General features: G+C 47.1%; 3 protein-coding genes across 3 annotated transcripts in view; 2 read left to right on the forward strand and 1 right to left on the reverse strand.

The window, feature by feature from the left end:
- Positions 1-10,628, forward strand: part of LOC149441858 (uncharacterized) — a 28,329-nt gene extending 17,701 nt beyond the window's left edge. The window contains exons 2-4 of the mRNA XM_089656813.1: positions 9,216-9,280; positions 9,375-9,440; positions 9,816-10,628. Coding sequence (XP_089512939.1) covers positions 9,216-9,280; positions 9,375-9,440; positions 9,816-9,948 — 264 coding nt within the window. The 3' untranslated portion in view covers positions 9,949-10,628. The remainder of the gene's footprint in view (positions 1-9,215; positions 9,281-9,374; positions 9,441-9,815) is intronic.
- Positions 1-26,808, reverse strand: part of LOC149441851 (uncharacterized) — a 409,050-nt gene that overhangs the window by 215,252 nt on the left and 166,990 nt on the right. The gene's annotated exons all lie outside the window — the stretch shown is intronic.
- LOC149441855 (uncharacterized) overlaps positions 1-26,808 on the forward strand; it is a 269,391-nt gene that overhangs the window by 133,553 nt on the left and 109,030 nt on the right. Inside the window, exon 10 of the mRNA XM_089656824.1 lies at positions 23,159-24,384. Coding sequence (XP_089512950.1) covers positions 23,159-24,384 — 1,226 coding nt within the window. The remainder of the gene's footprint in view (positions 1-23,158; positions 24,385-26,808) is intronic.

The following is a 26,808-nucleotide window of genomic DNA, read 5'->3' on the forward strand; positions in this document are numbered from 1 at the left end:
CCTCAGCAGAGGTGTTGGAGCCTTGACTGGCTGATAGAGGGCGATTGACGTCGGGTGACGGAGCAAGTAACGGAGCGGGTGATGGAGCGGGGGCTGGGGCAGGCAGAACCGCCGTATCTTTATCACGGTTTTCCCAGGCCACCGAATGGCGACGCTGCATATGCTGACGCAACGCTGTAGTCCCAACATGGGCCCCCTGGCCACGCTTGACTTTCTGGCCACATAGTCGACATACGGCTACGTTTACTTCCTCGGGCGGCTTGACGAAAAATTGCCACACCGCCGAGTAGGAAACTTTGCCCCCGCTACTCCTCACTGGCTGACTGCTACTTCCTCCGTGCACACCGGCACCACTACTGGCCGTGGTGGTAGGCTGCAGTGGAGCTGGTGCTCTACTCCGTGGCCATTTGCCTCCACTGACACTGCTGCGACCCTGCTGCCTCCTGGGCAACCCACCGACTGTTTTGCTCGCTGCCAAGCTGGCACCCTCTTCTCCTGATGATGCGGAAGCAATAGCCTGATGACGACGAGGCTGCCAAGTGCGATCAGCCTCATCATCATCAATTAGGGTCTCCGCCTCACTACTAGCCCCCTCGGCTGCGTGTGGGTCAGGAGACAGACCTGTCTCTAGACCGGCTACCGAGCCACTCTCCGAGCCAGTACTTCTTCGCCTGGCTGCTGAAGAGGCGGATGTCTCCCCCCGTTCCTGACCGCCCTCTGTTAGCTCTTCCTCACTGTACAGTGGGGCTGAGCCCACAGCATGCGATACTTCGCTTGGTGAGGGAACACCAAAGGACAGGGGCAGGTAGAGGACACGTGATTTCAGTGGGCTTGCTCCCGGGCCATGCCAACTAACGGTTGTGTCTGACGTACCCACCGACTGTTGGCTGTAGGTGTCAGAGGTGACCTGGGAAGAGGAAGACAACCGAGCCAACCAATCGATGACGGCAGGGTTGTCGGTGGAGACACGACCGCTGGATGACACCGGGAGCACTGGCCTCTGGATGTGACTAGTGCTGCCTCGACCCCTTCCTCTGCTGCCACGTCTGCTCGCTCCTAAAACATTGCCTCCTCTGCCACTCCTCTGCGTGTTGTCTGACATACTCTTTAATTCTATAAGCACCCCAAAAATAACGTAACGATTCTGTGTCCCTCAGTAACAATTCTGTGTCCCTGAGTAACAATTCTGTGTCCCTGAGTAACAATTCTGTGTCTGTCCCTGAGTAACAATTCTGTGTCCCTGAGTAACAATTCTGTGTCCCTGAGTAACAATTCTGTGTCCCTCAGTAACAATTTTGTGTCCCTGAGTAACAATTCTGTGTCCCTCAGTAACAATTCTGTGTCCCTGAGTAACAATTCTGTGTCCCTCAGTAACGATTCTGTGTCCCTCAGTAACAATTCTGTGTCCCTGAGTAACGATTCTGTGTCTGTCCCTGAGTAACAATTCTGTGTCCCTGAGTAACAATTCTGTGTCCCTGAGTAACGATTCTGTGTCTGTCCCTGAGTAACAATTCTGTGTCCCTGAGTAACAATTCTGTGTCCCTCAGTAACAATTCTGTGTCCCTGAGTAACAATTCTGTGTCCCTGAGTAACAATTCTGTGTCTGTTTCTGAGTAACAATTCTGTGTCCCTCAGTAACGATTCTGTGTCCCTCAGTAACAATTCTGTGTCCCTGAGTAACAATTCTGTGTCTGTCCCTGAGTAACAATTCTGTGTCCCTGAGTAACAATTCTGTGTCCCTCAGTAACGATTCTGTGTCCCTCAGTAACAATTCTGTGTCCCTCAGTAACAATTCTGTGTCTGTCCCTGAGTAACAATTCTATGTCCCTGAGTAACAATTCTGTGTCCCTGAGTAACAATTCTGTGTCCCTGAGTAACAATGAGTAACAATTCTGTGTCCCTCAGTAACAATTCTGTGTCCCTGAGTAACAATTCTGTGTCCCTGAGTAACAATGAGTAACAATTCTGTGTCCCTCAGTAACAATTCTGTGTCCCTGAGTAACAATTCTGTGTCCCTGAGTAACAATTCTGTGTCCCTCAGTAACAATTCTGTGTCCCTGAGTAACAATTCTGTGTCCCTGAGTAACAATTCTGTGTCTGTCCCTGAGTAACAATTCTGTGTCCCTCAGTAACGATTCTGTGTCCCTCAGTGACAATTCTGTGTCCCTGAGTAACAATTCTGTGTCCCTGAGTAACAATTCTGTGTCTGTCCCTGAGTAACAATTCTGTGTCCCTGAGTAACAATTCTGTGTCCCTGAGTAACAATGAGTAACAATTCTGTGTCCCTCAGTAAGAATTCTGTGTCCCTGAGTAACAATTCTGTGTCCCTGAGTAACAATTCTGTGTCCCTGAGTAACAATTCTGTGTCTGTCCCTGAGTAACAATTCTGTGTCCCTGAGTAACAATTCTGTGTCCCTGAGTAACAATGAGTAACAATTCTGTGTCCCTCAGTAACAATTCTGTGTCCCTGAGTAACAATTCTGTGTCTGTCCCTGAGTAACAATTCTGTGTCCCTCAGTAACGATTCTGTGTCCCTCAGTAACAATTCTGTCCCTGAGTAACAATTCTGTGTCTGTCCCTGAGTAACAATTCTGTGTCCCTCAGCAACGATTCTGTGTCCCTCAGTAACAATTCTGTGTCCCTGAGTAACAATTTTGTGTCCCTGAGTAACAATTCTGTGTCCCTGAGTAACAATTCTGTGTCCCTGAGTAACAATTCTGTGTCCCTGAGTAACAATGAGTAACAATTCTGTGTCCCTCAGTAACAATTCTGTGTCCCTGAGTAACAATTCTGTGTCCCTGAGTAACAATGAGTAACAATTCTGTGTCCCTCAGTAACGATTCTGTGTCCCTCAGTAACAATTCTGTGTCCCTGAGTAACAATTCTGTGTCCCTGAGTAACAATTCTGTGTCTGTCCCTGAGTAACAATTCTGTGTCCCTGAGTAACAATTCTGTGTCCCTGAGTAACAATTATGTGTCTGTCCCTGAGTAACAATTCTGTGTCCCTGAGTAACGATTCTGTGTCCCTCAGTAATGATTCTGTGTCCCTCTGTAACAATTCTGTGTCCCTGAGTAACAATTCTGTGTCTGTCCCTGAGTAACAATTCTGTGTCCCTGAGTAACAATTCTGTGTCCCCGAGTAACAATTCTGTGTCTGTCCCTGAGTAACAATTCTGTGTCCCTGAGTAACAATGAGTAACAATTCTGTGTCCCTCAGTAACAATTCTGTGTCCCTGAGTAACAATTCTGTGTCCCTGAGTAACAATGAGTAACAATTCTGTGTCCCTCAGTAACAATTCTGTGTCCCTGAGTAACAATTCTGTGTCCCTGAGTAACAATTCTGTGTCCCTCAGTAAGAATTCTGTGTCCCTGAGTAACAATTCTGTGTCCCTGAGTAACAATTCTGTGTCCCTCAGTAAGAATTCTGTGTCTGTCCCTGAGTAACAATTCTGTGTCCCTGAGTAACAATTCTGTGTCCCTGAGTAACAATGAGTAACAATTCTGTGTCCCTCAGTAACAATTCTGTGTCCCTGAGTAACAATTCTGTGTCTGTCCCTGAGTAACAATTCTGTGTCCCTCAGTAACGATTCTGTGTCCCTCAGTAACAATTCTGTCCCTGAGTAACAATTCTGTGTCTGTCCCTGAGTAACAATTCTGTGTCCCTCAGCAACGATTCTGTGTCCCTCAGTAACAATTCTGTGTCCCTGAGTAACAATTTTGTGTCCCTGAGTAACAATTCTGTGTCCCTGAGTAACAATTCTGTGTCCCTGAGTAACAATTCTGTGTCCCTGAGTAACAATGAGTAACAATTCTGTGTCCCTCAGTAACAATTCTGTGTCCCTGAGTAACAATTCTGTGTCCCTGAGTAACAATGAGTAACAATTCTGTGTCCCTCAGTAACGATTCTGTGTCCCTCAGTAACAATTCTGTGTCCCTGAGTAACAATTCTGTGTCCCTGAGTAACAATTCTGTGTCTGTCCCTGAGTAACAATTCTGTGTCCCTGAGTAACAATTCTGTGTCCCTGAGTAACAATTATGTGTCTGTCCCTGAGTAACAATTCTGTGTCCCTGAGTAACGATTCTGTGTCCCTCAGTAATGATTCTGTGTCCCTCTGTAACAATTCTGTGTCCCTGAGTAACAATTCTGTGTCTGTCCCTGAGTAACAATTCTGTGTCCCTGAGTAACAATTCTGTGTCCCCGAGTAACAATTCTGTGTCTGTCCCTGAGTAACAATTCTGTGTCCCTGAGTAACAATGAGTAACAATTCTGTGTCCCTCAGTAACAATTCTGTGTCCCTGAGTAACAATTCTGTGTCCCTGAGTAACAATGAGTAACAATTCTGTGTCCCTCAGTAACAATTCTGTGTCCCTGAGTAACAATTCTGTGTCCCTGAGTAACAATTCCGTGTCCCTGAGTAACAATTCTGTGTCTGTCCCTGAGTAACAATTCTGTGTCCCTGAGTAACAATTCTGTGTCCCTGAGTAACAATTCTGTGTCCCTGAGTAACAATTCTGTGTCTGTCCCTGAGTAACAATTCTGTGTCCCTCAGTAACGATTTTGTGTCCCTCAGTAACAATTCTGTGTCCCTGAGTAACAATTCTGTGTCTGTCCCTGAGTAACAATTCTGTGTCCCTGAGTAACAATTCTGTGTCCCTCAGTAACGATTCTTTGTCCCTCAGTAACAATTCTGTGTCCCTGAGTAACAATTCTGTGTCTGTCCCTGAGTAACAATTCTGTGTCCCTGAGTAACAATTCTGTGTCCCTGAGTAACAATTCTGTGTCTGTCCCTGAGTAACAATTCTGTGTCCCTGAGTAACGATTGTGTGTCTCTGAGTAACGATTGTGTGTCCCTGAGTAACGATTGTGTGTCCCTGAATAACGATTGTGTGTCCCTGAGTAACAATTCTGTGTCTGTCCCTGAGTAACAATTCTGTGTCCCTGAGTAACAATTCTGTGTCCCTCAGTAACGATTCTGTGTCCCTCAGTAACGATTCTGTGTCCCTGAGTAACAATTCTGTGTCTGTCCCTGAGTAACAATTCTGTGTCCCTGAGTAACAATTTTGTGTCCCTGAGTAACAATTCTTTGTCTGTCCCTGAGTAACAATTCTGTGTCCCTGAGTAACAATTCTGTGTCCCTGAGTAACAATTCTGTGTCCCTGAGTAACGATTGTGTGTCCCTGAGTAACGATTGTGTGTCCCTGAGTAACAATTCTGTGTCTGTCCCTGAGTAATGATTCTGTGTCCCTGAGTAACAATTCTGTGTCCCTAAGTAACGGTTCTGTGTCCCTAAGTAACGGTTCTGTGTCCCTAAGTAACGGTTCTTTGGCCCTAAAGTCTCTGTGGCCCTAACTCTCTCCCTCAATACAGACAGGTCTGTCTCTCTTGAATGACCGGAGGCTAATGGAGAATTCTAAGATGGCCGCGATTTATAGCTCCACCATTACACAGTGCTGGCTGGCTGGCTGCTGATTGGCTAATGCGATCACATGTCATGAATGAATGCATTATGGGTCAGTGCGCCTTGTCTGCGCGCTTTCCCAGAGATCCCCGCTCCGTCGCCAGACATGTCGCCGCCATTTTTGGGAAATTTCGATTCGCGCGTCCGAAGTTGGCTAATCTTCGGATTCGTCGCGAATCGAATATTTCCCAATCTTCAAAACGAATTCCACTTCGCCATGTTCGATTCACTCATCTCTAGACATAACCTTCCAGTTCCGGAGCTAAAGATTTAAACAGGGATCGAAAAAAGGCTAATTGATTCACATTAGGGGCGTAGTAAATCAGGAAAGTCACTAAGTTTCCCCCCAAGTGGCCTTTAACCAATAGATATCGCCTTTCCTTGTCCCGTATCACTTTAGATTCAGTAAAGGAGAACCGCCGGGCCAAACAGAGCGCTACCCCTCATTCTTTCTCAGATGCATTAGCAAAAAGCACACAGGGAAATCTCTATGAATATAACGTGGTGTGAAAGAGGAGACAAAATGGGTTTCCTGCAGAGCAACTATATCAGCTCCCAGGGACTCCAAGGGAAAAAACCTTGAGATGCTTAGAGGGGATCCCAAACCTGCACATTATGGGAGAGTAAGGGAACAACGCCACTATTAGGTCTTAAGGTGGACATAGAAAAATGCAAGACAGCGATGGGGAGACCCACACATCCCCCCGTAGGGGAGATCGAGAATCCAGGACCAAATAAAAATTCCCGAGATGACCCTCAAAGAAAAACAATTTAAAAAAGTGAGGGAAATAAGGAAGAAATAGGGGAGAGACAAAAGACACCGAGCCCAGAAAACGGCTATCGTCAGTTCAAGTGGTAAAACAACGATATGCAGCATAAAACAGTAAAACACCAAATAACCCAGACACAAGGTCAAGGACTGGAAGAGTCTCCACCAAAGCATAGCAGTGGGGAGAGTCTTCCAATTAGGAAGAGCACATAGACGCTTCCCGGCACCATGGGGTCTGTAACAGACATGTATAAGAAAGGTTCCTAACCCCAGAGAAATAGAATACCTGACATATATCCAATCTAGCCAGTAAACAGGTAAAAAGCAATAAAATTAAAAACATAATATTTGGAATAACAATTCAAAGAAGAACAAGAGTGGAGGCCAATGTCTCATAACAAGACCATGTAGAGGTCCCCACCCAATAGAAATCAGCTAGTAGCCAGCAGGGTCCTCAAGGGACCTAACATGGAGTAGCAGGTTTCTTATTCCTTGAAGAGGGGGACCACAGAGGTGAAAGCGGGGGAGGAGGGTCGTCAACCCTGGGCTGGTTTTGTGGGGAGGGACTAAGGGAAATAAAGCCCAGATTCAACAAGTTTCTCTCCTTCAGAAAATGTAGAAAAGGCGTAGGATTTGCCATTGTAAGTAAATTGTAAGCAAAATGGATATTTCCATTGATAACGAATGTCCCTTTGAATTAAAGATGAAAGCAACGGCTTGAACTTCCATTTCAGTATAGTAGCTTGAGAAATATCTGCAAAGACTTGAATCTTGTGCCCATGGATTTCCAAATCTGGATGTTCCCTGGCGTATCGCATCACCGCCTCCTTAATTTAAAAAAATGGGGTTTAATGATTATGTCTTGAGGAGGCCCATCCAGTTTTACAGGGACCAGAGCTCTATGGATACGATCTATTTCCGTTGTCACGATCAGGGGTCAGGATCAAAGACCAGAGCTCTATGGATACAATCTATTTCCGTTGTCACGATCAGGGGTCAGGATCAAAGACCAGAGCTCTATGGATACGATCTATTTCCGTTGTCACAATCAGGGGTCAGGATCAAAGATCAGAGCTCTATGGATACGATCTATTTCCGTTGTCACGATCAGGGGTCAGGATCAAAGACCAGAGCTCTATGGATACGATCTATTTCCGTTGTCACGATCAGGGGTCAGGATCAAAGACCAGAGCTCTATGGATACGATCTATTTCCGTTGTCACAATCAGGGGTCAGGATCAAAGACCAGAGCTCTATGGATACGATCTATTTCCGTTGTCACGATCAGGGGTCAGGATCAAAGACCAGAGCTCTATGGATACGATCTATTTCCGTTGTCACGATCAGGGGTCAGGATCAAAGACCAGAGCTCTATGGATACGATCTATTTCCGTTGTCACAATCAGGGGTCAGGATCAAAGACCAGAGCTCTATGGATACGATCTATTTCCGTTGTCACGATCAGGGGTCAGGATCAAAGACCAGCTGCTATAGCAGTGTAAGGCTTACCTGAAAGCAGCAGGATAGGTACACAGGCAGGTCCCCCTGGGAATGACGCAGGCTCACCTGAGGTGCGGGGTCTAAGTACTAACTGGTATCACCAGAGCTCCTAATGGTGGAGATGGATTTTGCTGGTGTTAGTACCAGGTCACAGTTCTCAGGATCATGTCACCAGGAAGTGAGCAAGCCAGGAACCAGTAGCAGATATGGCAGGTAGGGATCTATCAGAAGCATGTGATCTGGGACTTCAGCATAGTAAAACTTGAGGTCAACATCAAGAAATGTAGCTACTCACCCAATCGTCAAGTTCCAATTGACGGCAACCATTTTCCCATTACTCAAAATGTAAAGGCCAAATCAAATACATACCAAGACTGAGTATTCTTGGGGCCATTTTCCCGGAGTCCAAAAACCCAGCCAGATCCCAAATAAAATCACACAAAAATGTCAATTTTTTAATTTTTGAAAAAGGAATCCCCAGGGGCAAATCATTTTAAAGTGCTCCTCCCCCCAAAAAAAAATGGAATCTAACTAATGCTTTGGGCCTCTCATGTAAACTTGGGGCCAATATTTAGACTGCTTCATTTTGGCACATCACATGACTAGCAGGAAGATCTACAGTATTCCTTTGCCAGACTTATCCACCGAGAATCTTGGATTTAAGTTGTCTAAAGCCCAAAAAGCTAAATAAAGACTAATCTATTGTTCATTGACAAATACACTATATTGCCAACACTGCTGGGATGACTTCCTTTCCGCACACATGAACTTCAATGGCATCCCGGTCTTAGTCCGTAGGGTTCAATATTGAGTAGTCCCGCCTTTGTAGCTCAAACAGCTTCCAATCATCTGGAAAGGCTGTTTAATGTTTTCAGATATTCTGAGACTGCCCCAAGAATTACTTATTTTCTTTTTCACATTGAGTTTGCAGGAGACCTGCAGTTTAAAAGTGATTAAAGGAGTTTTGGATGCATTGCTCTTGGTCTCTTCAGATCAACAGTTATATCAACAATTCTTTTGGGTGCATTTACATGCGTTTCTCTGGCTTTGGAAATATTTTGGGGAATGTTTATATTTGATTTGACCCATTTTTCCCCCTGGGTGACCCTTCAATAACCTATTGAATCCTTTTTGGAATATTGCCTTAATGACAAATGTTATATATTTTGCTTTAATGTTTGAAGCCCATGGTCAAAATGGCTGCAGTAGCCTATGGGCATAATGGAGCCATCCTAACATCTGCATCCTTGTTTGGCAGGAAAGGTGGCCCCTCATTCTTGTGGCCCCTGCTCCTGAGCCTTATCATGCCTCTTTCTACTCCCTACCAGTCTCCTGGGCTGTGGCTGCCAGTGTCCTATTTGTCTGGATAAACTTGGGTGAAGAACATACCAATGAGCAATCCCTCAAACCTTGGTCACAAATGTCACATCATACATACAGCCTAACTAGTATCTGTTACTAATCAGCATCTTGAACTCTATTTGCAGATCATCTTTTGCCCCTGGAGGCCCCAGCTGTTGGAGTGGGAGAGGAATCTACATCTGATGTTGGGGTACGGGAACTGCTGTAATGGGGTGGGGATGTACAAATGCATGTTTCATGTGTATTTGGGAAATGTCATGCATTGTTTTTGTTTTTTGGTGCAGGGAAGTTCAGGCACTCCAAACTTGTGTGAAATGCCGTCACCTCCACCTGAGTTGCCTGAACATCCGGTAAGAGATGCTAAAGATGTTCTCCCTAATGAGTCACCCATTTAGAGTATAACTCCGTTCCTGGCTGGGCAGGACTTGGCAACGTGATGTGTAACTTACTTTTTTTGGATCCTTGCTTAGTCAGGAGCTGGAGGGAGTGATGTGCATGTGACAAATCAGCAGGAAGGTATCAGTCTGGGGAAAGATGCCAAACCATTCATTTCAGTCAAATGTTCATCCAGTGTAATGTGTCAGGGAAAGGCATTCACCAATACCTGGTCCTAGGGGTGGGACAAGAACATGATCTAGTGTTTGGTGTCAGACGAGCCCCCTGTCCTACTGTACCCTTGTGCTGTGTGTTACACGCTTTCATTTTTTGTTTGTTTTTCCTTGCAGCCAACATTGGATCCAGCTGGTTCAGCATCCCGTCCACCTGGACCCGGCCCCCTTCTCAAGCTTGGGGAAAGGCTGTTCAACATGGAGAGATTATGGGAGCAAAGGAGGCTTTCTAATGCATCCAGTAATATAGAAAGGTTACTGGGGCTCCAACATGAAGCCCTGCTTGGACTTGTCACCGCGGTCAGGGATCAGACTACAGCATTGCAGGACCTTAGTCATGATATCCGGGCCTTATGTCAAGCAGGGGCTGAACAAAATGCACCTTCGGACAGAAGCTCCCAAACCCCATGCAGTAGTAGTTTGGGGCCAATGCGAAGGTTGCCACAGAGTTCCCCTGTAGAAAGTGCCGGGGAATCAGCAGGGGAACAAGCATTGGAGGTGCCGATTCTGGAACGACCCACTCTGGAGCAGCCCCCTCAAGAAACCCCACCGGAAGACCAGTATGCCTCCTTCCCCATGGATCCCTCTTCTGCACCTTCCTCACACTCCAATTTGCCCCTTGACCACACCCCCACTTTCACACCCTTTCCTCTTGTTTCTACATGCCCCTCCTTTTCAATCCAATTTCCACCCTTACCTTCCACGTCCTGCCCACTCTCCTCAGCCCTCAAATGCCCCTCCCCACATTCTCCCTGTCTTCCATTCCCCCCATTCAACCTCTCCCCCAGCACTCCCTCCTCACCACTCTTTCCCAGCCCCCCCACACACTGTACCCCCCCAACCCTCACACCCACCCCCTCTGCAGCAGCAGCCTCCTCCTCCCCATTAATTTTGTATGTTTTTTTTGTAATAAACATTATTTGGAAAGTAGCAGAACGTGTCTTTCAAATTGTCAGAAATGCATTTGGGGTAATAATGGTGGCTTGGTCATGTCGGGAATCCAACACAGGTGCTTTTCTGAGTATGGCTACCAATAATTCCAAATAGCGAACACTAAAAAAGCAGCACTTCAGAAAGAAAACTAAAAGGTGACCCTTCCAGAGGCATTGGTGGTGAGACTCTTTGGCCTTTCTGCTGCTTTCACCTGGTGGTCTGTCCTGCAAATAGTTTTAGCTGCTCCCCATCACACAAGTTCTCTGGCACATGTAGCGGTTGGCCATTATCTGCTAACCATTTGGCTGCCCCAAGGGAGCTTAGAATTATCAGTGGACTCTGTGGGCAAGGCTAACGTTCCCCAATATGGGAACACACAATATTGCAGCTTGTTTTCTAAGTGTCGGCTAGCTTTTGTCTTTTTGGGGTGTCTTTTTGGCCAAGACTCCTGCATGGAACACTCACCCCCCCCAGAGACTGACACTGCTGTCCAAATATGTTCCCTGTGCTACTTCATTGACACACACTATACAAGAAGTGTGTAATATCCAGGACACCAGGCGTGACACCAGGACACAACTTACACACAGTAAGCCTGCCAAGGAATGCTAGAGACACAGAAAAGTTGGGAGAATAAGAAGAAGGCCTTCTGTTGTTTGGACTATCATTATGCTGGACTAACTGGACCCAGACTAAGTTTGCTTTACACCCCGTGTAACATCTTGTCCCGAGATTGGTTGGGGAGCATAGGATCTTTAGCTGCCTGATTCTAGACGTGTGTGCCTATGGAATTTATGTGCCCAGTGGACACTTGTTCCTCACTTCATTCCCTCCCCACCTCTTGTTGCCAAAACACTGATATGTGAATGAGCAACAAGTTGGATCCAAGTGGTATGTGTGGAGCAGATAGACAATTTGCCCAGTAGGGCCCCTTCTTTTCTGGGGGACATTGCATGTAACTGGTCTCATCCATAACTGATAGTCCATCCAAGAGCAGCTTTCAAGTCATGTGACTTCTGTGTAATGCCAATCCCAACTAGAGATGAGGTGATGGGAGACATCTTGACAGAGTTGGGCCACAGGATCCCCCCACACATGGTCTACTTGGCTGCACCCCCTTTTGTCAGTCTGCACAACTCCACTCCACCAAGCTATGTAGAAGTCCCTGGATGGAATGAAGAGCTACTCCAAACGTGAACAATGTAACGTGAATGGAGTGTTCTGTGTAAACTGTTGCAGCATTTCACAAGAGGAAGCAAACCAAGATTGGGAGTAGCTGCAGACAGCAAGCAGACAACTTCAATCTTTATGTATCCCAGCTTAGGATTGAAGGAGCTGGTTTACCTCTCGGAAACATGCAATCCTATCTGCTACAGTCCTAAAGCTGGACTTGCCAGAAAACACTTTGTTTGGACATTACCAGAAATTCCAGGTAAGCAAGATTGTCCAGTGCAGCTGGAGCTAGCAGAGTCCTGCAATGCTTTAGGGACATGCAGATCAGCTCCAACTGCAATGAAGAAGATTGCCGACCTGCAAAGGCTGAAGAAGACACAACACAGGGCACTGTCCAAGAGAAATAGAACATTTATTACCAACAATCAATAGAAAACTATAAAACATCATAAAAAATTGTAACTAAACTAAAATTGCTGCCTGAAATAGGCTCCAAGGCTGGGCTGGTCCTCGTCTGGTTCCACCTCCAGGACTTGCTCCAGGGCCTGGATCCAGCGGCACATCCAGCCCAGGAGGCCACGAATGTCTGGATCGGGGAACAATGTAGAAAAAGCCAAACAAAATGTATTATCTGCAATAAAAAAGGAGACAGACTTGCTTCACACAACAACAGCATGCAATGCTTGTCTACCTTTGTCCATTATCCTGAAAGCACTCTATGCTGTTGTCACCTCATAATTGGAACACAGAACTTACATTTCTTGCCTGGATGATATCATGGCCCAAGGAGTGAGCTTGGAATCCTTAGTCCTAGATTACCCGCTTCCCACCCGCAATGTACTGTGGCCAGGCGGCAGCTACAGGCAAAGCAATGTACTTGTACGTCACTCTGGCTGCACTAACACAGGAGGCACACCACACACCCGAGCCGGCACACAGCGCTCCCCTCCCCCGACTGCTGTGTCTGGCGGATACAGTGGAATGAAGATCCCAGTGATTGTGACCCGGTGATCATGTGATCTCTAGGTGATCCCAATGTAAGCTGTTGTTATGAATCAATCTCATTCATAACAGCTCTGCTTCTCCTCCTAGTGAGCTGTGATTGGCCCACAGCTGTCACATGATACATGGGGCCAATCACAGCACCCTGTACCATGTGACCAGCTCCAGCCAATCACAGATCACTATCTTGAGCTGTCAAAAATCTAACTCACTGATGACAGTTGATGAATGAGTTTGGTTCTGACAGCAAGCTTTGCATTGCAGGAGAAATGATCATTATATCTCCTGCAAAGAAAAGTGTGGAAACAAAATCCCTGATCACCCCCCTCCCCCCACAGTAGTACAATGGTTACTATGGTAACATCCTACTATTCTGATACAAGTATTAAAAAATAAAGTTAAATACCATATTGAGAATTTTGTTTTAAATTTTTCTTAAGGTTTTTTTTTTAACTGCTTACCAACCACTTACCCGCATTTTGTGGGCGAGCAGCAGCTCTTGGCAAAGTGACGTAATCTGCATCACTTCCGGTGTCAATGTACCTGCACCCCCCACTGCCCCCCCGGTCGGTCCAGGGAGAGAAGAGAGAACACGGCACCGAGTAAAAGCACCACTACATTGTACACACACGTTAGATTAGCACATTTAACCCTTTGATTGCCCCGTCACCCAGCCAGTGCCATTAGTACAGTGTCAGTATATAGAATGTTTCACTGATCACTGTATTCCTGCCACTAGTGACATCACACAGTGTCAGGGTCAGTAAGCCCCTCCCAGCCAGGGTCAGCTGGCGTTAGATTGGCCGCACACTGTCACACTCACGCTATAGGTCGCTGATCACCGCCATTACTAGTATAGTGTTTGTACGGATCAATATATTGATCATGAACAGAACTATACTAGTGCCGGCTTTGTATAGTGTCCCCAATACTCAGTGTTAGCCGGATCGGCCCGGTCACTGCCAGCACTAGTGTTCAGCCCCTCCACTGTTCTTCACAGAAGATTTGTACCAATTGTGGGCCAAGGCAATTTATACACCACAATACATGGCCGCCCCCCAAATTCAGCTCTTGTCACACAATTCACATGGAACTCTATCACCGTTTATGAAATTAAAACATTTTTGGGCTGAACCCTCAACATGGACATTACAGAAAAGAATGAATTGCAGTCATATTGGTCCGCAGACCCGATTCATCGTATGTCCGTGTTCTCTGCTGGTACATATATGTCCAACATGGACCAGCAATGTACTGGAACGTCGCTGGACTTGGAGTGGTTATACCGGGAGGATGCTTGCAGCTACAGGCATCATTCTAGTGCTGGTTTATTAGCTGGTGGGCGGCTTTCATGTAAAAGTAATCCTAGTGGCCAATTAGCTGCAGAATTGTTTTTATGATCATTTTAAATGATTTCCTATAGCAGCAAATCTGATGAGATGAATGAAGTGGGTGTAAAGTGGAAGCAGTGGATCTGCAGGGAGCAGCATCTTGAGCACAAAGCACTTTATGTTGTGGATGGATTTGCACACGGTTCAGTTTCCTTCATTTATTGATAAACCCCATAAGACCAATGAAGTGGGTGTAAAGTGGAAGCAGTGGATGTGCAGAGAATAGGATTTGGAGCCCCAAGCTCTTTATCTCTGAATGTCTCCACATATTTGTAGTGTATTTGTGATGATTTCTGTGCACACACAATAGGACAGCGCTGTGACACATAATGCTCTTCTAGATGACAGGGAATCCTTCCCTTTGTTACAGCAGCAGTCCGCTAGAAGGTTTTTGTAGGTTTGGAGTTGTTACACATAGCGCGGGTTTTATCCATTTATAGTGATGACATCATTGCCCAAATCTGGGAGTCACCAGCCATTTCCACCCTTTACTCCCAGCTGGGGGGCTTTGTATCCATATACCAGATGTTCTACAGGACTAAATCTGCAATCAATGTTACTGCAAAATCAAAGGGGCCAAAACCCCTCCCCCGAGGAGTCATATATTTCTGTCCCCCTTGGTGGGAGTGGAGGTGACCCCTCCATAAGGATCTACAGTCCATACACACCCAGCACAAGGGCGGGGTCACACTACCAGACGCTTCTCGGGGCTGCAGTTCCTCTGAGCTCCACAAGGTGGGGATCTCACTTCTACCCAGACAGGAAGTCTCTATGGAAGACAGACAGGAAGTGATGTCAGGCACAGACAGGAAGTGATGCCAGGTACAGACAGGAAGTGATGCCAGGTACAGACAGGAAGTTCCAGGGGAGAGGTGAATCAGGAAGAAGCAGAGAGTCCACATTCCTGGATCTGGCAGCAGAGGAGGTAATACGTAGATGAACCCCTTCAGGGGGAGGAGTTGATGATAATATATTTGCCCCCAAAGCTGGCCTACATGGTTCAGTTTTATCGTTCAGCCAGCGGGATGACCATAAAAACTGAAGTGATTCCCCCATCCACACATTGGAGGTGGATGGGGGAATCCTCCCCGCTGCACTCTTGTATTCTGACAATGAGGGGACTCCTCCGCTCTCAGAATACACAGATCAGCACTGAAGCTATTGGCTGCAGCCGCTGGGGGAGTGGCTTTTATCCGGCAGTGGCCACACATGGATGGAAATGTGAGCGATCCCTGCTGAACCAGCTGAATTTCCATGGATCTATGGTCACCTTCAGTGACTTCCTCCCCTCCCCCTCATCTCCTTCATGATGGAAGTCATGCTGAGATCATCTCCCATTGGCTGAGCAATATTCTCATTTGTCTCTCAGCTCCTTCTTGCTATTCCTCGTCCTGCCTGTTGTTTCCTTGGATTGATTTTCTGTGTAGTGACCCCGGCTTGGTCTCTTGGATGCGCTCGTCTGTTGCTTGCCCTGACCTTTCTCCTGATTCCTGGATTCCAGGAACTAGGATTTGGTTTGTACGGGAGCCTAATATAGAGGATCCCTCAAGTCTCCCTATCCAAATGTCCCTCCATCCAGAGTCTATCTGTCATAGAATTCTCTGACTCTGGATGGAGGGACATTAGGAGGAGGAGCTGTGAGGTCAGTGTGATGTCATAGGACATATAGATTAACCAAAATTATTGGTAGTTGTGATTTATACACAGCATGTTTGTTACAATGAATGTTTTATTATATCTTTCAGAGTGGAATCCTCGGGGATGATAATATTGATGGTAAAGAAGAGTATAAAGAGGAGGATGAGGAGTATGGAGTGATGGAGGAGTTTTCAGAAGGACACAAGGATATGATGGAGCCACCTAATACCAGGAACTCCCCAGAGAGATGTCCTCATCCTCTGTATTCCTGGGATTCCACACAGGAAGGTCACACCATCCCTCACCATCATCAGGTAGATGAGGAACAATCACTGATAGTATCATTAGGATCTGTACATTATCTGCATTGTTACCATTGATGTCATTTTTATTATATATTCAGAGTGGAAACCTGAGAGATCCTAAAGTTAAAGAAGAGATAAAAGATGAGGATGGGGGGATGGAGGAGTCACATATCCCTAAAGAACACAAAGATCTGTACCAGGACACCATGGTGGAGTCATCCAGCTACAGGAACCCACCAGAGAGATGTCCCCGTCCTCTGTATTCCTGGGATTCAGCACAGGAAGGTCACACCATCCCTCACCATCATCAGGTAGATGATTGACAACTGAAGTTCTGCTTTATAAACAGGTTTGTTTGTTACAATAATTTATTTATTTCAGAGTGGAATCCTCGAGGATGATAATATTGTTGTTAAGGAAGAATGTATAGAGGAGGATGAGGAGTATGGAGTGATGGAGGAGTTTTCAGAAGGACACAAGGATATGATGGAGCCACCTAATACCAGGAACCCACCAGAGAGATGTCCCCGTCCTCTGTATTCCTGGGATTCCACACAGGAAGGTCACACCATCCCTCACTATTACAAGGTTGGTGGGATGGAGCATCTAGAACATGGACTTGTGGAGACAATTTGTGTATTTTTCATGTTAGTTTATATTTTATAGATGATATTTTCTCTTATTTTAGGGTGAAGATCTGATGTATATAAAAGTTGAGGTTAAATCAGAAGAAGAAGAGGCGTATGTGAGGGATGATCAGCAGTCTATGGAGGAGGATGGAATAACGGGGACATTTATAGAGGAGGACACTCCTACAGAGATCAGCACAGGTGGGTCATGAACACTAAATCCATTCCTCCACCCATACTGCTCACTGATTGGTCCAGAGTAGGGCGGGGACTGGGTGATATCAGCCTGTAATCCCCTGGTCACTTTCCTGAGCTGTGTTCCCCGTCCTGTATTCCTGGATTTCTCTCGGATAATCTTCCTTCTCTGTGCTGCAGACACAATTTATGTATCTAGACTGGATTTATGGAGGTTCTGGGGTTCAGATAAATATTAATTCATTGACTCTGCTAAACCTAGGCACCTGTCAGAGCCTGGACTTGAACCCAGGACCTCTACTGTGTCTGGCAGTAACTCTTCTCACTGAGTTATCTGATATAATGGACGGCACTCTGCTTATCCATTGCTGTGTTTTCTGCTGAACCTTGAACTCTTTGCTCCTCCCATGAACTTCCTGATTTAAGCCATGTCTTTGCACTTCCTGTTTGGCAGATTTTTGTGCCTTCTCCATCCAATATCTTGCTCTTATCTCTCCTGCTACCGTCTGTATTGTGGGGACTCTGGACATTACACAGTTAATTGTCACAACAAAGTTAAAAGAACAATTGCTGCGATTGATAGTATATTATTATTATACAGTATTTATAAAGCGCCAATAGTTCGCTCAGCGCTGTACATTTCAAAGGGGGACAGAACATGTGACAGAACAATACCAATACAAAGCAAAACATGAGGGGATCGAGGGCCCGGCTCTTTCGAACTTACAATCTAGGAGGGAGGGGGTGGTGGTACAGGAGGAGATAGCTGTGGGGGATGAAGTGGTAGGAAGAGTGGAGGAGGTCGGCAAGTTAGCAGGGGGTGGGGTAGGCTTCCCTGAAGAGATGGGTTTTCAGGGTGCGCCTAAAGGAGAGGAGAGTAGGTGTTAATCTGATGGGTTGGGGCAGGAAGTTCCAGAGGATGGGTGACACCCTGGAGAAGTCCTGGAGGCGGGCATGGGAGGAGGAGACCAGGGAACTAGAGAGAAGGAGGTCCTGTGAGGAGCGGAGTGTGCGTGTTGGGCGGTACTTGGATATCAGGTCGGTGATGTAGTACGGGGCAGTATGGTGGACATCTTTGTACGTCAGCGTTAGGATTTTGAATTTGATCCATTGCGCAATCGGAAGCCAGTGGAGGGATTGGCAGAGGGGGGTGGTGGAGGCGGAGCGGTTGGAAAGGTGAATGAGTCTTGCAGCCGTATTCAGGATGGACTGAAGCGGGGATAGCCTGTGGCGAGGCAGGCCAGTGAGGAGGGAGTTGCAGTAATCGAGTCGTGATATGATGAGGGAGTGGATGAGCTGTTTAGTGGTTTCTGGGGTTAGGAACGTGCGGATTTTGGTGATGTTGCGGAGGTGGAGTCTGCACGAGTTTGTTAGTGATTGGACTTGGGGCTGGAAGGATAGGTTGGAGTCCCGAATGACACCCAGTACTCTGGCCTGTGGGGCGGGTTTGATGGTGGCGTTGTTGGATGTGATGGAGAAGTCAATGGGGGGTGGTGTCCGGGCTGGGGGGAAGACAAGAAACTCGGTTTTGGAGAGGTTCAGTTTAAGGAAGTGGAGCGACATCCAGTCTGATATGTCGCTCAGTAGGTGTGTGATTAGGGCGGAGACTGAGGGGGTGAGGTGGGGGGTTGAGAGATAGATTTGTGTGTTGTCGGCATAGAGGTGGTAGTTGGAGCCGTGAGAGTGTATGAGTTGGCCAAGGGAGGAGGTGTAGATGGAGAAGAGAAGGGGCCCGAGGACGGAGCCTTGAGGGACCCCAACAGAGAGGGGGAGTGAAGGGGAGGTGGTAGCATTATAGGTAATGCTGAAAGAGCGTTGTGACAGGTAGGATGAGAGCTAGGAGAGAGCGGAATCTCTGAGGCCAAGGGAGTGTAGTTTTTTGAGGAGGATTGGGTGGTCGACTGTGTCGAAGGCCGCAGAGAGGTCAAGGAGTAGGAGCACTGAATAGTGGTCATTAGCATTGGCGGTTAGCAGGTCATTGGAGAGTTTGAGTAAGGCAGTTTCAGTGGAGTGTAGGGGATGGAACCTGGACTGTAGGGGATCGAGGAGGTTGTTGTCATTGAGGTGAGAGCTTAGGCGGGTGTAGACTAAGCGCTCGAGGATTTTGGATGTGAATGGGAGCAGGGAGATGGGTCTGAGGTTGTTTGGGCCATTGGGGTCCAGGGAGGGCTTTTTAAGTATGGGGGTGATGTGTGCATGTTTCAGAGGGGAGGGGAAAGTGCCGGAGGAGAGGGAGAGATTAAAGATGTGGGTGAGGGAGCGTAGGATGGAGGGGGAGGTAGGTCGTAGGAGTTGTGAGGGGATAGGGTCGAGGGGGCAGGTGGTGAGGTGGGCATCAAAGAAGACCTTGGAGACCTCGATGGTAGAAGGTCAAAGGTGCGGAGTGTTGAGGGGGCTTCAGTATGAAGAATGTTGGGTGGGGTGGAGGTCAGAGCAGTGGTGGGGCCATGGGAGAGGGGTGATGAGGGGGTAGCTGAGGGAGTTTGAGCAGCGACAAAGTCTCTGCGGAGTGAGTTGAGGGAGAGGGGGGATGAGGGGGTTGCTGTGTGAGAGGGGACAGGTATGGGGGGAGTGTGAGCTGCAGTGATGTCCTTGCGAATGGTGTCAATCTTGTTTTTGAAGTGATTGGCAATCTCAAGGGCAGTGAGTGAGGTGCTGGGTGGAGGTGGGGGTGGCGAGAGTAGAGAGTTGAAGGTGGAGAAGAGTCGGCAAGGATTGGAGGAGAGGGCCTTGATGAGGGTCTGGAAGTAGGCTTGCTTGGCGGTGTGGAGGGAGGAGGTGTCGGTGTGGAAGGCAGATTTGTAGCGGGTGTAGGCTTGTTGGAATCTGGTTTTGCACCATAGTCGCTCCAGGGCACGACTGTTTCATTTGAGGGTTTTGGTGTGATCAGTCTGCCAGGGCTGGAGTGGTCGGGGTCTGATGTTTCATGTGGTTGAAAGGCACTAGTGAGTCAAGGGCTGTTGACAGTGCGTTGTTTTAGGCGGTCATAGCCAGGAAAAGGCAGGACGGGGAGGATGCTGTCATGGAGTTGATCAGCTGCAGAGTGGAGGGGGGCAGGGATCAGGTTGCGGAGGTTACGGCTGGTGGTAGTGTGACATTTAGAGGGGTAGGGGTTGGAGGACAAGGAGATAGAGAAGGTGATAAGGTTGTGGTCAGAGAGAGGGAAGGGAGTGTTTGAGGTTGTGGGGAGCGCAGCGGTTGGAGAAGACAAGGTCCAGGATATTTCCATCGGAGTGTGTGGTGGATTGTATGCACTGTGCAAGTGCAAAGGAGGAGGTTAAGTGGAGGAGTTGGGATGTGGCCGGGTTGTCAATGTTGACAGGGATGTTGAAATCCCCAAGTATAGTGCCTGAACAAATATACTCCATTACCAGTCTATCTCCCCATTGATTTATGAAGACATAAAAGTTGATTCTATGCAGTCTCATTTTGTTGTCCCTATCAAACTTATCACCGAGGGCCATGAAATTCCATGTTCTGCTATGCTGGACTCTGGGGTCGGGCGGAACTTTATGGACATAGAATTTGCCCACAACAACAATAATCTCCCAAGAAACAAATCTGCCCCATTGATATGGAGACGGTTGATGATTCACCTTTAGGACCGGTGTTTCCCATGAAACGGTTCCCCTGTTACTCTAATTTGTGGCTGACCATTATGAGACCATCAGCTCTCAGCTGATTACATCCCCTAAATTTCCTGTCATCTTGGGCATTCCTTGATTTTCTACCCATAACCCCACCGTCAGTTGGGGAGAACGGACTATACATTTTATGTCCCCTCATTGCAAGGAGCATTGTAGGGAACCATGTTGTACAAGTTTTCTACCAATCAGGGAATCACAAGTTGATGTGGTAAGTACCCAGTCATATGACAACCTGCCTCCACAATACTATGAGTTCCGAGATATCCATGATAAAAAGAATGACGATCAATTACCTCCTCCTCACCCTTACGATTGTCCCATTGAACTGCTTCCAGGGTCAGAAATACCATTCAGCCGCCTTCTAAATCTGTCAGAACCTGAATTAAAGGTGCTCAGGGAGTGGCTTGATGAGAATTTGAGAAGGGCTTTATCAGACCCTCAACATCTCCTGCAGGGGCAGCCCTGTTCTTTGTTGAGAAAAAGGATTGCACTTTGCGTCCATGCATCGATTTCAGGGACTAGAATAAATCACTATAAAAACCGTTACTCCCATTAATCATTGAAATTCTGGAAAGACTCCGCTCTGCCAAAGTCTTTACAAAACCTGACTTACGGGGGGCATATAACCTTGTATACATTCATCAAGGAGACAAATGGAAAGCCACCTTTACAACCAGATATGGGCACTTCGAGTCCCTAGTTATTCCTTTTGGCCTATGCAACGCTCCCGCGACTTTTCAGCACTTCATCAATGATGTGTTTTGACATCTGTTGGACCAGTTTGTTATTGTATATCTGGATGATATTCTCATCCTTCCCGATAACTTGGAGGACCATCTCAAGCGTGTCTGCACTGTATTCAAAAGATTAAGGAAGAACCGACTTCAAACTGGAGAAATGTGAGTTTGAACAAACCCAGATCCAGGTCTTGGGATTTATTATCTCTTCAGAAGGCGTGAGCATGGATCCCGAGAAGATCAAGGCAGTGGTGGATTGTCCTGTACCTGGAAACGTGAAGGAAATACAATTTGTTGGATTTGCCAACTTACAGGAAATTCATAAGAAACATCTCTAAGGTAATCGCACCAATTACAGAGCTGACAAAGAAAGGAGTGCCCTTTGTATGGTCACCTGAGGCACACACTGCTTTTAGTAAGCTAAAGTTTATTTTTCATTTCTACACCAATATTGGTACATCCTGATCCTGAACTACTCTTGTTGTCTCTCACCTTGACTATTGTAACTCCCTCCTCATTGGCCTACCTCATCGCAGGCTATCCCCTCTTCAGTCTATCATGAATGATGCTGCCAGACTCATCCACCTCACTAACCGTTCTGTATCTGCCACCACTCTCTGCTAATCCCTCCACTGGTCTCCATTCAGCTTCCTCCACCCCTCTCTGCCAATCCCTCCACAGGCCTTCATTCAGTGTCCTCCACCCCTCTCTGCCAATCCCTCCACTGGATTCCACTCCCAATCCTCCACCCCTCTCTGCCAATCCCTCCACTGGCTTCCATTCAGTGTCCTCCACCCCTCTCTGCCAATCCCTCCACTGGCCTCCATTCAGTGTCCTCACCCCTCTCTGCCAATCCCTCCACTGGCCTCCATTCAGTGTCCTCCATTCCTCTCTGCCAATCCCTCCACTGGCCTCCATTGAGTATTCTCCACCCCTTTCTGCCAATCCCTCCACTGGTCTCCATTCAGTGTCCTCCACCCCTCTCTGCCAATCCCTCCACTGGCTTCCATTCAGTGTCCTCCACCCCTCTCTGCCAATCCCTCCACTGTTCTCCATTCAGTGTCCTCCACCCCTCTCTGCCAATCCCTCCACCGACCTACATTCAGTGTCCTGCACCCCTCTCTGCCAATCCCTCCACTGGTCTCCATTCAGTGTCCTCCACCCCTCTCTGCCAATCCCTCCACTGGCTTCCATTCAGTGTCCTCCAACCCTCTGCCAATCCCTCCAGTGGATTCACATTGCCCAACGAATAAAAGTCAAAACATTAATAACATATAAAGCCATTTATAACTCTGTCCCAAGTTACATCACCGATCTTGTCTCCAAATATCACCCAAACCGTACTCTCCGCTCCTCCCACGACCTCCTGCTCCTCCTGAGGGAGGAGTCAATACCCCAATGATGGTGGTCTTCAGGATCAGTTCAGTCTTCGTCTTGGTTGTTCCCCTATCCTCACTCTCTGACCTCTGGTGGGGCTCAGCCCCACTGTTCTTCATGGACTAAATAAGGAAGTGCAGTACTTCTTGTGTTGGGAAGATGGCGATGAGTGATAGAGGGGGTGGGGACCCTCGTCCTATAATCCCCTCATCACTGTCCCTCCTATAAAAGACAGTTCTGGTTGTTTCCTCACTCTCTGACTAAGGTCCATGAATAAAGAAATGACCTGGTAGGAGATCAGAGGAGCCATTTCCTAGTTCCCTTGAGGGTGGAATTGTAAGCTCCTCAGAGACCAAGCTGCCTGATGTGGGCGGAGTCCTGGTTTGGGGGAACCAATCAGCTTCTGTCTAGTAATCCTCTTTGTCTTTTAGTCCATGGCCGGGAGATGAGGAAAACCTCCGAGGATTGTCTCACTTTGTCTCCAGACTGGAAAGTAGAAGATGAGGACATCACACAGTATAGTCCAGAAGAAAACCCGGCTCCCTCCAATGTCCATCCGGCACCACCCAGTGTAGCTGGACCATCGGATTCCTCGTATCATGAGGAACCTCAGACTGTGCGGGACCGGGCCGGCCTTACAACAGGGAAGAGCTTCTCCTGTACTGAGTGTGGGAAAGGTTTCCGTTCTAAACATGGTCTTAATGTGCATAAAAGATCTCACACTGGGGAGAAGCCGTATTCCTGTTCTGAGTGCGGGAAATGTTTTGCAGTGAAGTCCAGTCTTTGCACACATCAAAGATCTCACTCGGGGGAGAAGCTGTATTCCTGTCCTGAGTGTGGAAACTGTTTTTCACATATGTCCAGTCTTTACAGACATGAAAGATCTCACACGGGTAAGAATCTGTATTCCTGTCCCGAGTGTGCAAAATGTTTTTTAGAAAAGTCCAATCTTCACATACATCAGAGATCTCACAGGAAGGAAAATCAATATTCCTGTCCGGAGTGTGGAAAATGTTTTTCAGTGAAGTCCCATCTTTACAGACATCAGAGATCTCACACGGGGGAGAAGCCGTATTCCTGTCTTGAGTGTGGGAAATGTTTTTCAAGGAAGTCCAATCTTTACACACATCAGAGATCTCACACAGGGGAGAAGCCACTTTCCTGTCCAGAGTGTGGGAAATGTTTTTCAGACAAGTCCCATCTATACAAACATCAGAGATCTCACATGGGGGAGAAGCCGTATTCCTGTTCTGAGTGCGGGAAATGTTTTTCATGTAAGACCAGTCTTTACACACATCAGAGATCTCACACAGGGGAGAAGCCGTATTCCTGTCCTGAGTGTGGGAAATGTTTTTCAGACAAGTCCTATCTTTCCACACATCAGAGATCTCACACGGGGGAGAAGCCGTATTCCTGTTCTGATTGTGGGAAATGTTTTTCACAGAAGTCCAGTCTTTCCAAACATCAGAGATCTCACACAGGGGAGAAGCCGTATTCCTGTCCTGAGTGTGGGAAATGTTTTTCATTGAAGTCCCATCTTCACACACATCAGAGATCTCATACGGGGGAGAAGCCGTATTCCTGTCCTGAGTGTGGGAAATGTTTTTCAGCAAAGTCCAATCTTCACGCGCATCAGCGATCTCATAAGGGGGAGAAGCCGTATTCCTGTCCTGAGTGTGGAAAATGTTTTTCACGGAAGTCCCATCTTTCCAGACATCAGAGATGTCACATGGGGGAGAAGCCACTTTCCTGTCCTGAGTGAGGGAAATGTTCCTCACTGAAGTCCTGTCTTCCTGTACATCAGGGATCCCACACAACCCTGGAGATGTATTAGTGCCTTGAGTGAGGGAAATGTCTTCTAGATGAATGTTGCTGGACATCCCAGCTCTCGTGGGGAAGAAGCACACCCTGATATACACCTCAGATATACTCCATGGCTGATCTTCATCATAGAAGAAACAGTTGATAAGGAGATGAGAGGCCCCCAAAGACATGGATGAAGTGCAGTAAATGTCGGGGTGCAGAGTGGTCAGTAGATCCTGGAAATGAAGGACACAACTTCAGCCCTTCTTGGGTGTCGGAGTTGCGTTTCCTGATAATGATATAGCGGGTTACAGAGCTAGAAGCCGGGAGAGCCCAGATCTCGTTATCGGGGAACTTTACACAGACAACAAGAACTTCTGAAGTTGATGTCCTTCATTTCAAGGCTCTACAGAACAGTGGTGACCCCGAAGCGTCTCTCTGTCTTCAGTCCATCCTTCTCCCATCCCCCAACAGGAGGGAAGGAGAACTCCGCCCCAAACTAGGGGGGAACTTTCCTCTCATTATTTCCCTTGGCTTCTGTGTGGGTTTGGGTGGTTGGAGGAGTGCGGCACGAGAGGGAACACAGCTTGTTGTTCTATGTCTACATATGGGGTCTGGGTAGAGGGGATCCACCGGAAAATATTTCTACTCTTTGATTTTGTGCAAATCGTTTCGGTTTTCACTTTGAAGGGCGATATTATGTGTGGTTTGTAAAAGGGATTGGCCCAATAGATACCGCCCCACTTAGAGAATAGATGAACTAATATGACCAGCATTCATTCAGCCATGTCACATGTTGGGATCTTTTCTACAATACTTTGTTATAATAATGGAACACGTTGTGTATTGTATTGTACACCAATAATAATGACTCCGCCCCCACATTCCAGACAAGGGATCTTCCTGACCAATCAGATTTCTGCCTTTACTGTTTACTGATTTTTTTTCTGCAATCTTGTTAAAAGTGAAATTATAATAAAAATTGTATTGAATGAAAACAAAATGGTGTGTGTGTGCAATGATGACAAAGCTGTGTATCCAGAAACGGCTGGTCGGTGACACTTCCATATACAGCCCAATGAAGTGACAAGGAAGCCCTAGAACCCTTTGGAGGAACCCTGGCTGAGAAAGGCTGGACTAGGCAGTCACATATCTCTGCCCCCCTTGCAGGGTTCCCAACCCTCCGTGACTTTTATTACTGACACAACATGAACATTTACTGACGGAGGACATGTTTTTACTGACATCCTGAAAAATGACAGAACTCCTGTTAGGATGTCAGACGATGGATATTGAATCCATATAACAGGACATGTGATCACTGACAATCCCCAGAACAAGCCATCTGCCTGGTTTACACCTAATAATTCAATCCATGGTGACCACAAATCAGCCCAACGCAGACACATGAAAACCAAGTTCTGCTCGGCATGTCATGGAGAGTAATGGGCACGGTCGGATGGGAGGGGCTTAGAAGAGGATGATGTCACAGACCCGCCCCCTGATCACCTACCTCTAAATGAAGAAAGCAGCTGATTCGGTGAGTACACATTGCTGTGACCTCCATGCTTAGCTTCACAGTGCGGCAATGTTACCTTCACATGCCGAGTCTCACAGGTGGCACCGCCTGTCATACCATTGTGCTGAAATGTCATTGCAGCAACTCAGAATGGTCCTCAGTAGTCTGTATGGCCCCCATGTGCTTGTATTCATGCCTGACAACATCGGGGGAGGCTCCTAATAAGATATCACCAGCAAGACTCCCATCATCCATCCACTACACATCTGCATCAGAGGTTGGTCAGGAGCTCGGAGGAAAGGGATTCATCCCTGAAACGCGTCAGCCATTTGACCGCACTGACACTTGGAACACCTTGCTTGCCGTTGTGGCCATCGTCATTATGCAAATGCTTTTTAGATACATGCTTCACCTGTGAGTATGGTTTTATTTTTCACTCCTTCCAATAATCCTTGGATAATGCACAAGGTGTGTGCACACCTGTTTATTCTCTATCTAGTGGCTGATCTCCCCATCTGAGGAGGGCTGCACCCCTGAAGCATTTCCTTTGGTTGTCGCTGTCCTGGTTCCCTTGGCTTCCCTTTTGGCTGTGCATATCCTGAGGCGCTGGAGACTACATACGATATCCGGTTTGGTTGCAACCTGGTGGCGTTGGATGGACCAAAACATGATATCCTAGAGGTGTTCTGTTGGATTTAGGTCAGGTAAGTGAAAGGATTGATTTTCTTATCCCCTCAGAGACCCCCGGTCTGTGGAGAGAT

Source organism: Staurois parvus, unplaced genomic scaffold, assembly GCF_062004578.1.
Source record: "Staurois parvus isolate SC_StPar_1 unplaced genomic scaffold, SC_StPar_1.0 ptg000941l, whole genome shotgun sequence".
Classification (NCBI taxonomy): Eukaryota; Metazoa; Chordata; class Amphibia; order Anura; family Ranidae; genus Staurois; species Staurois parvus.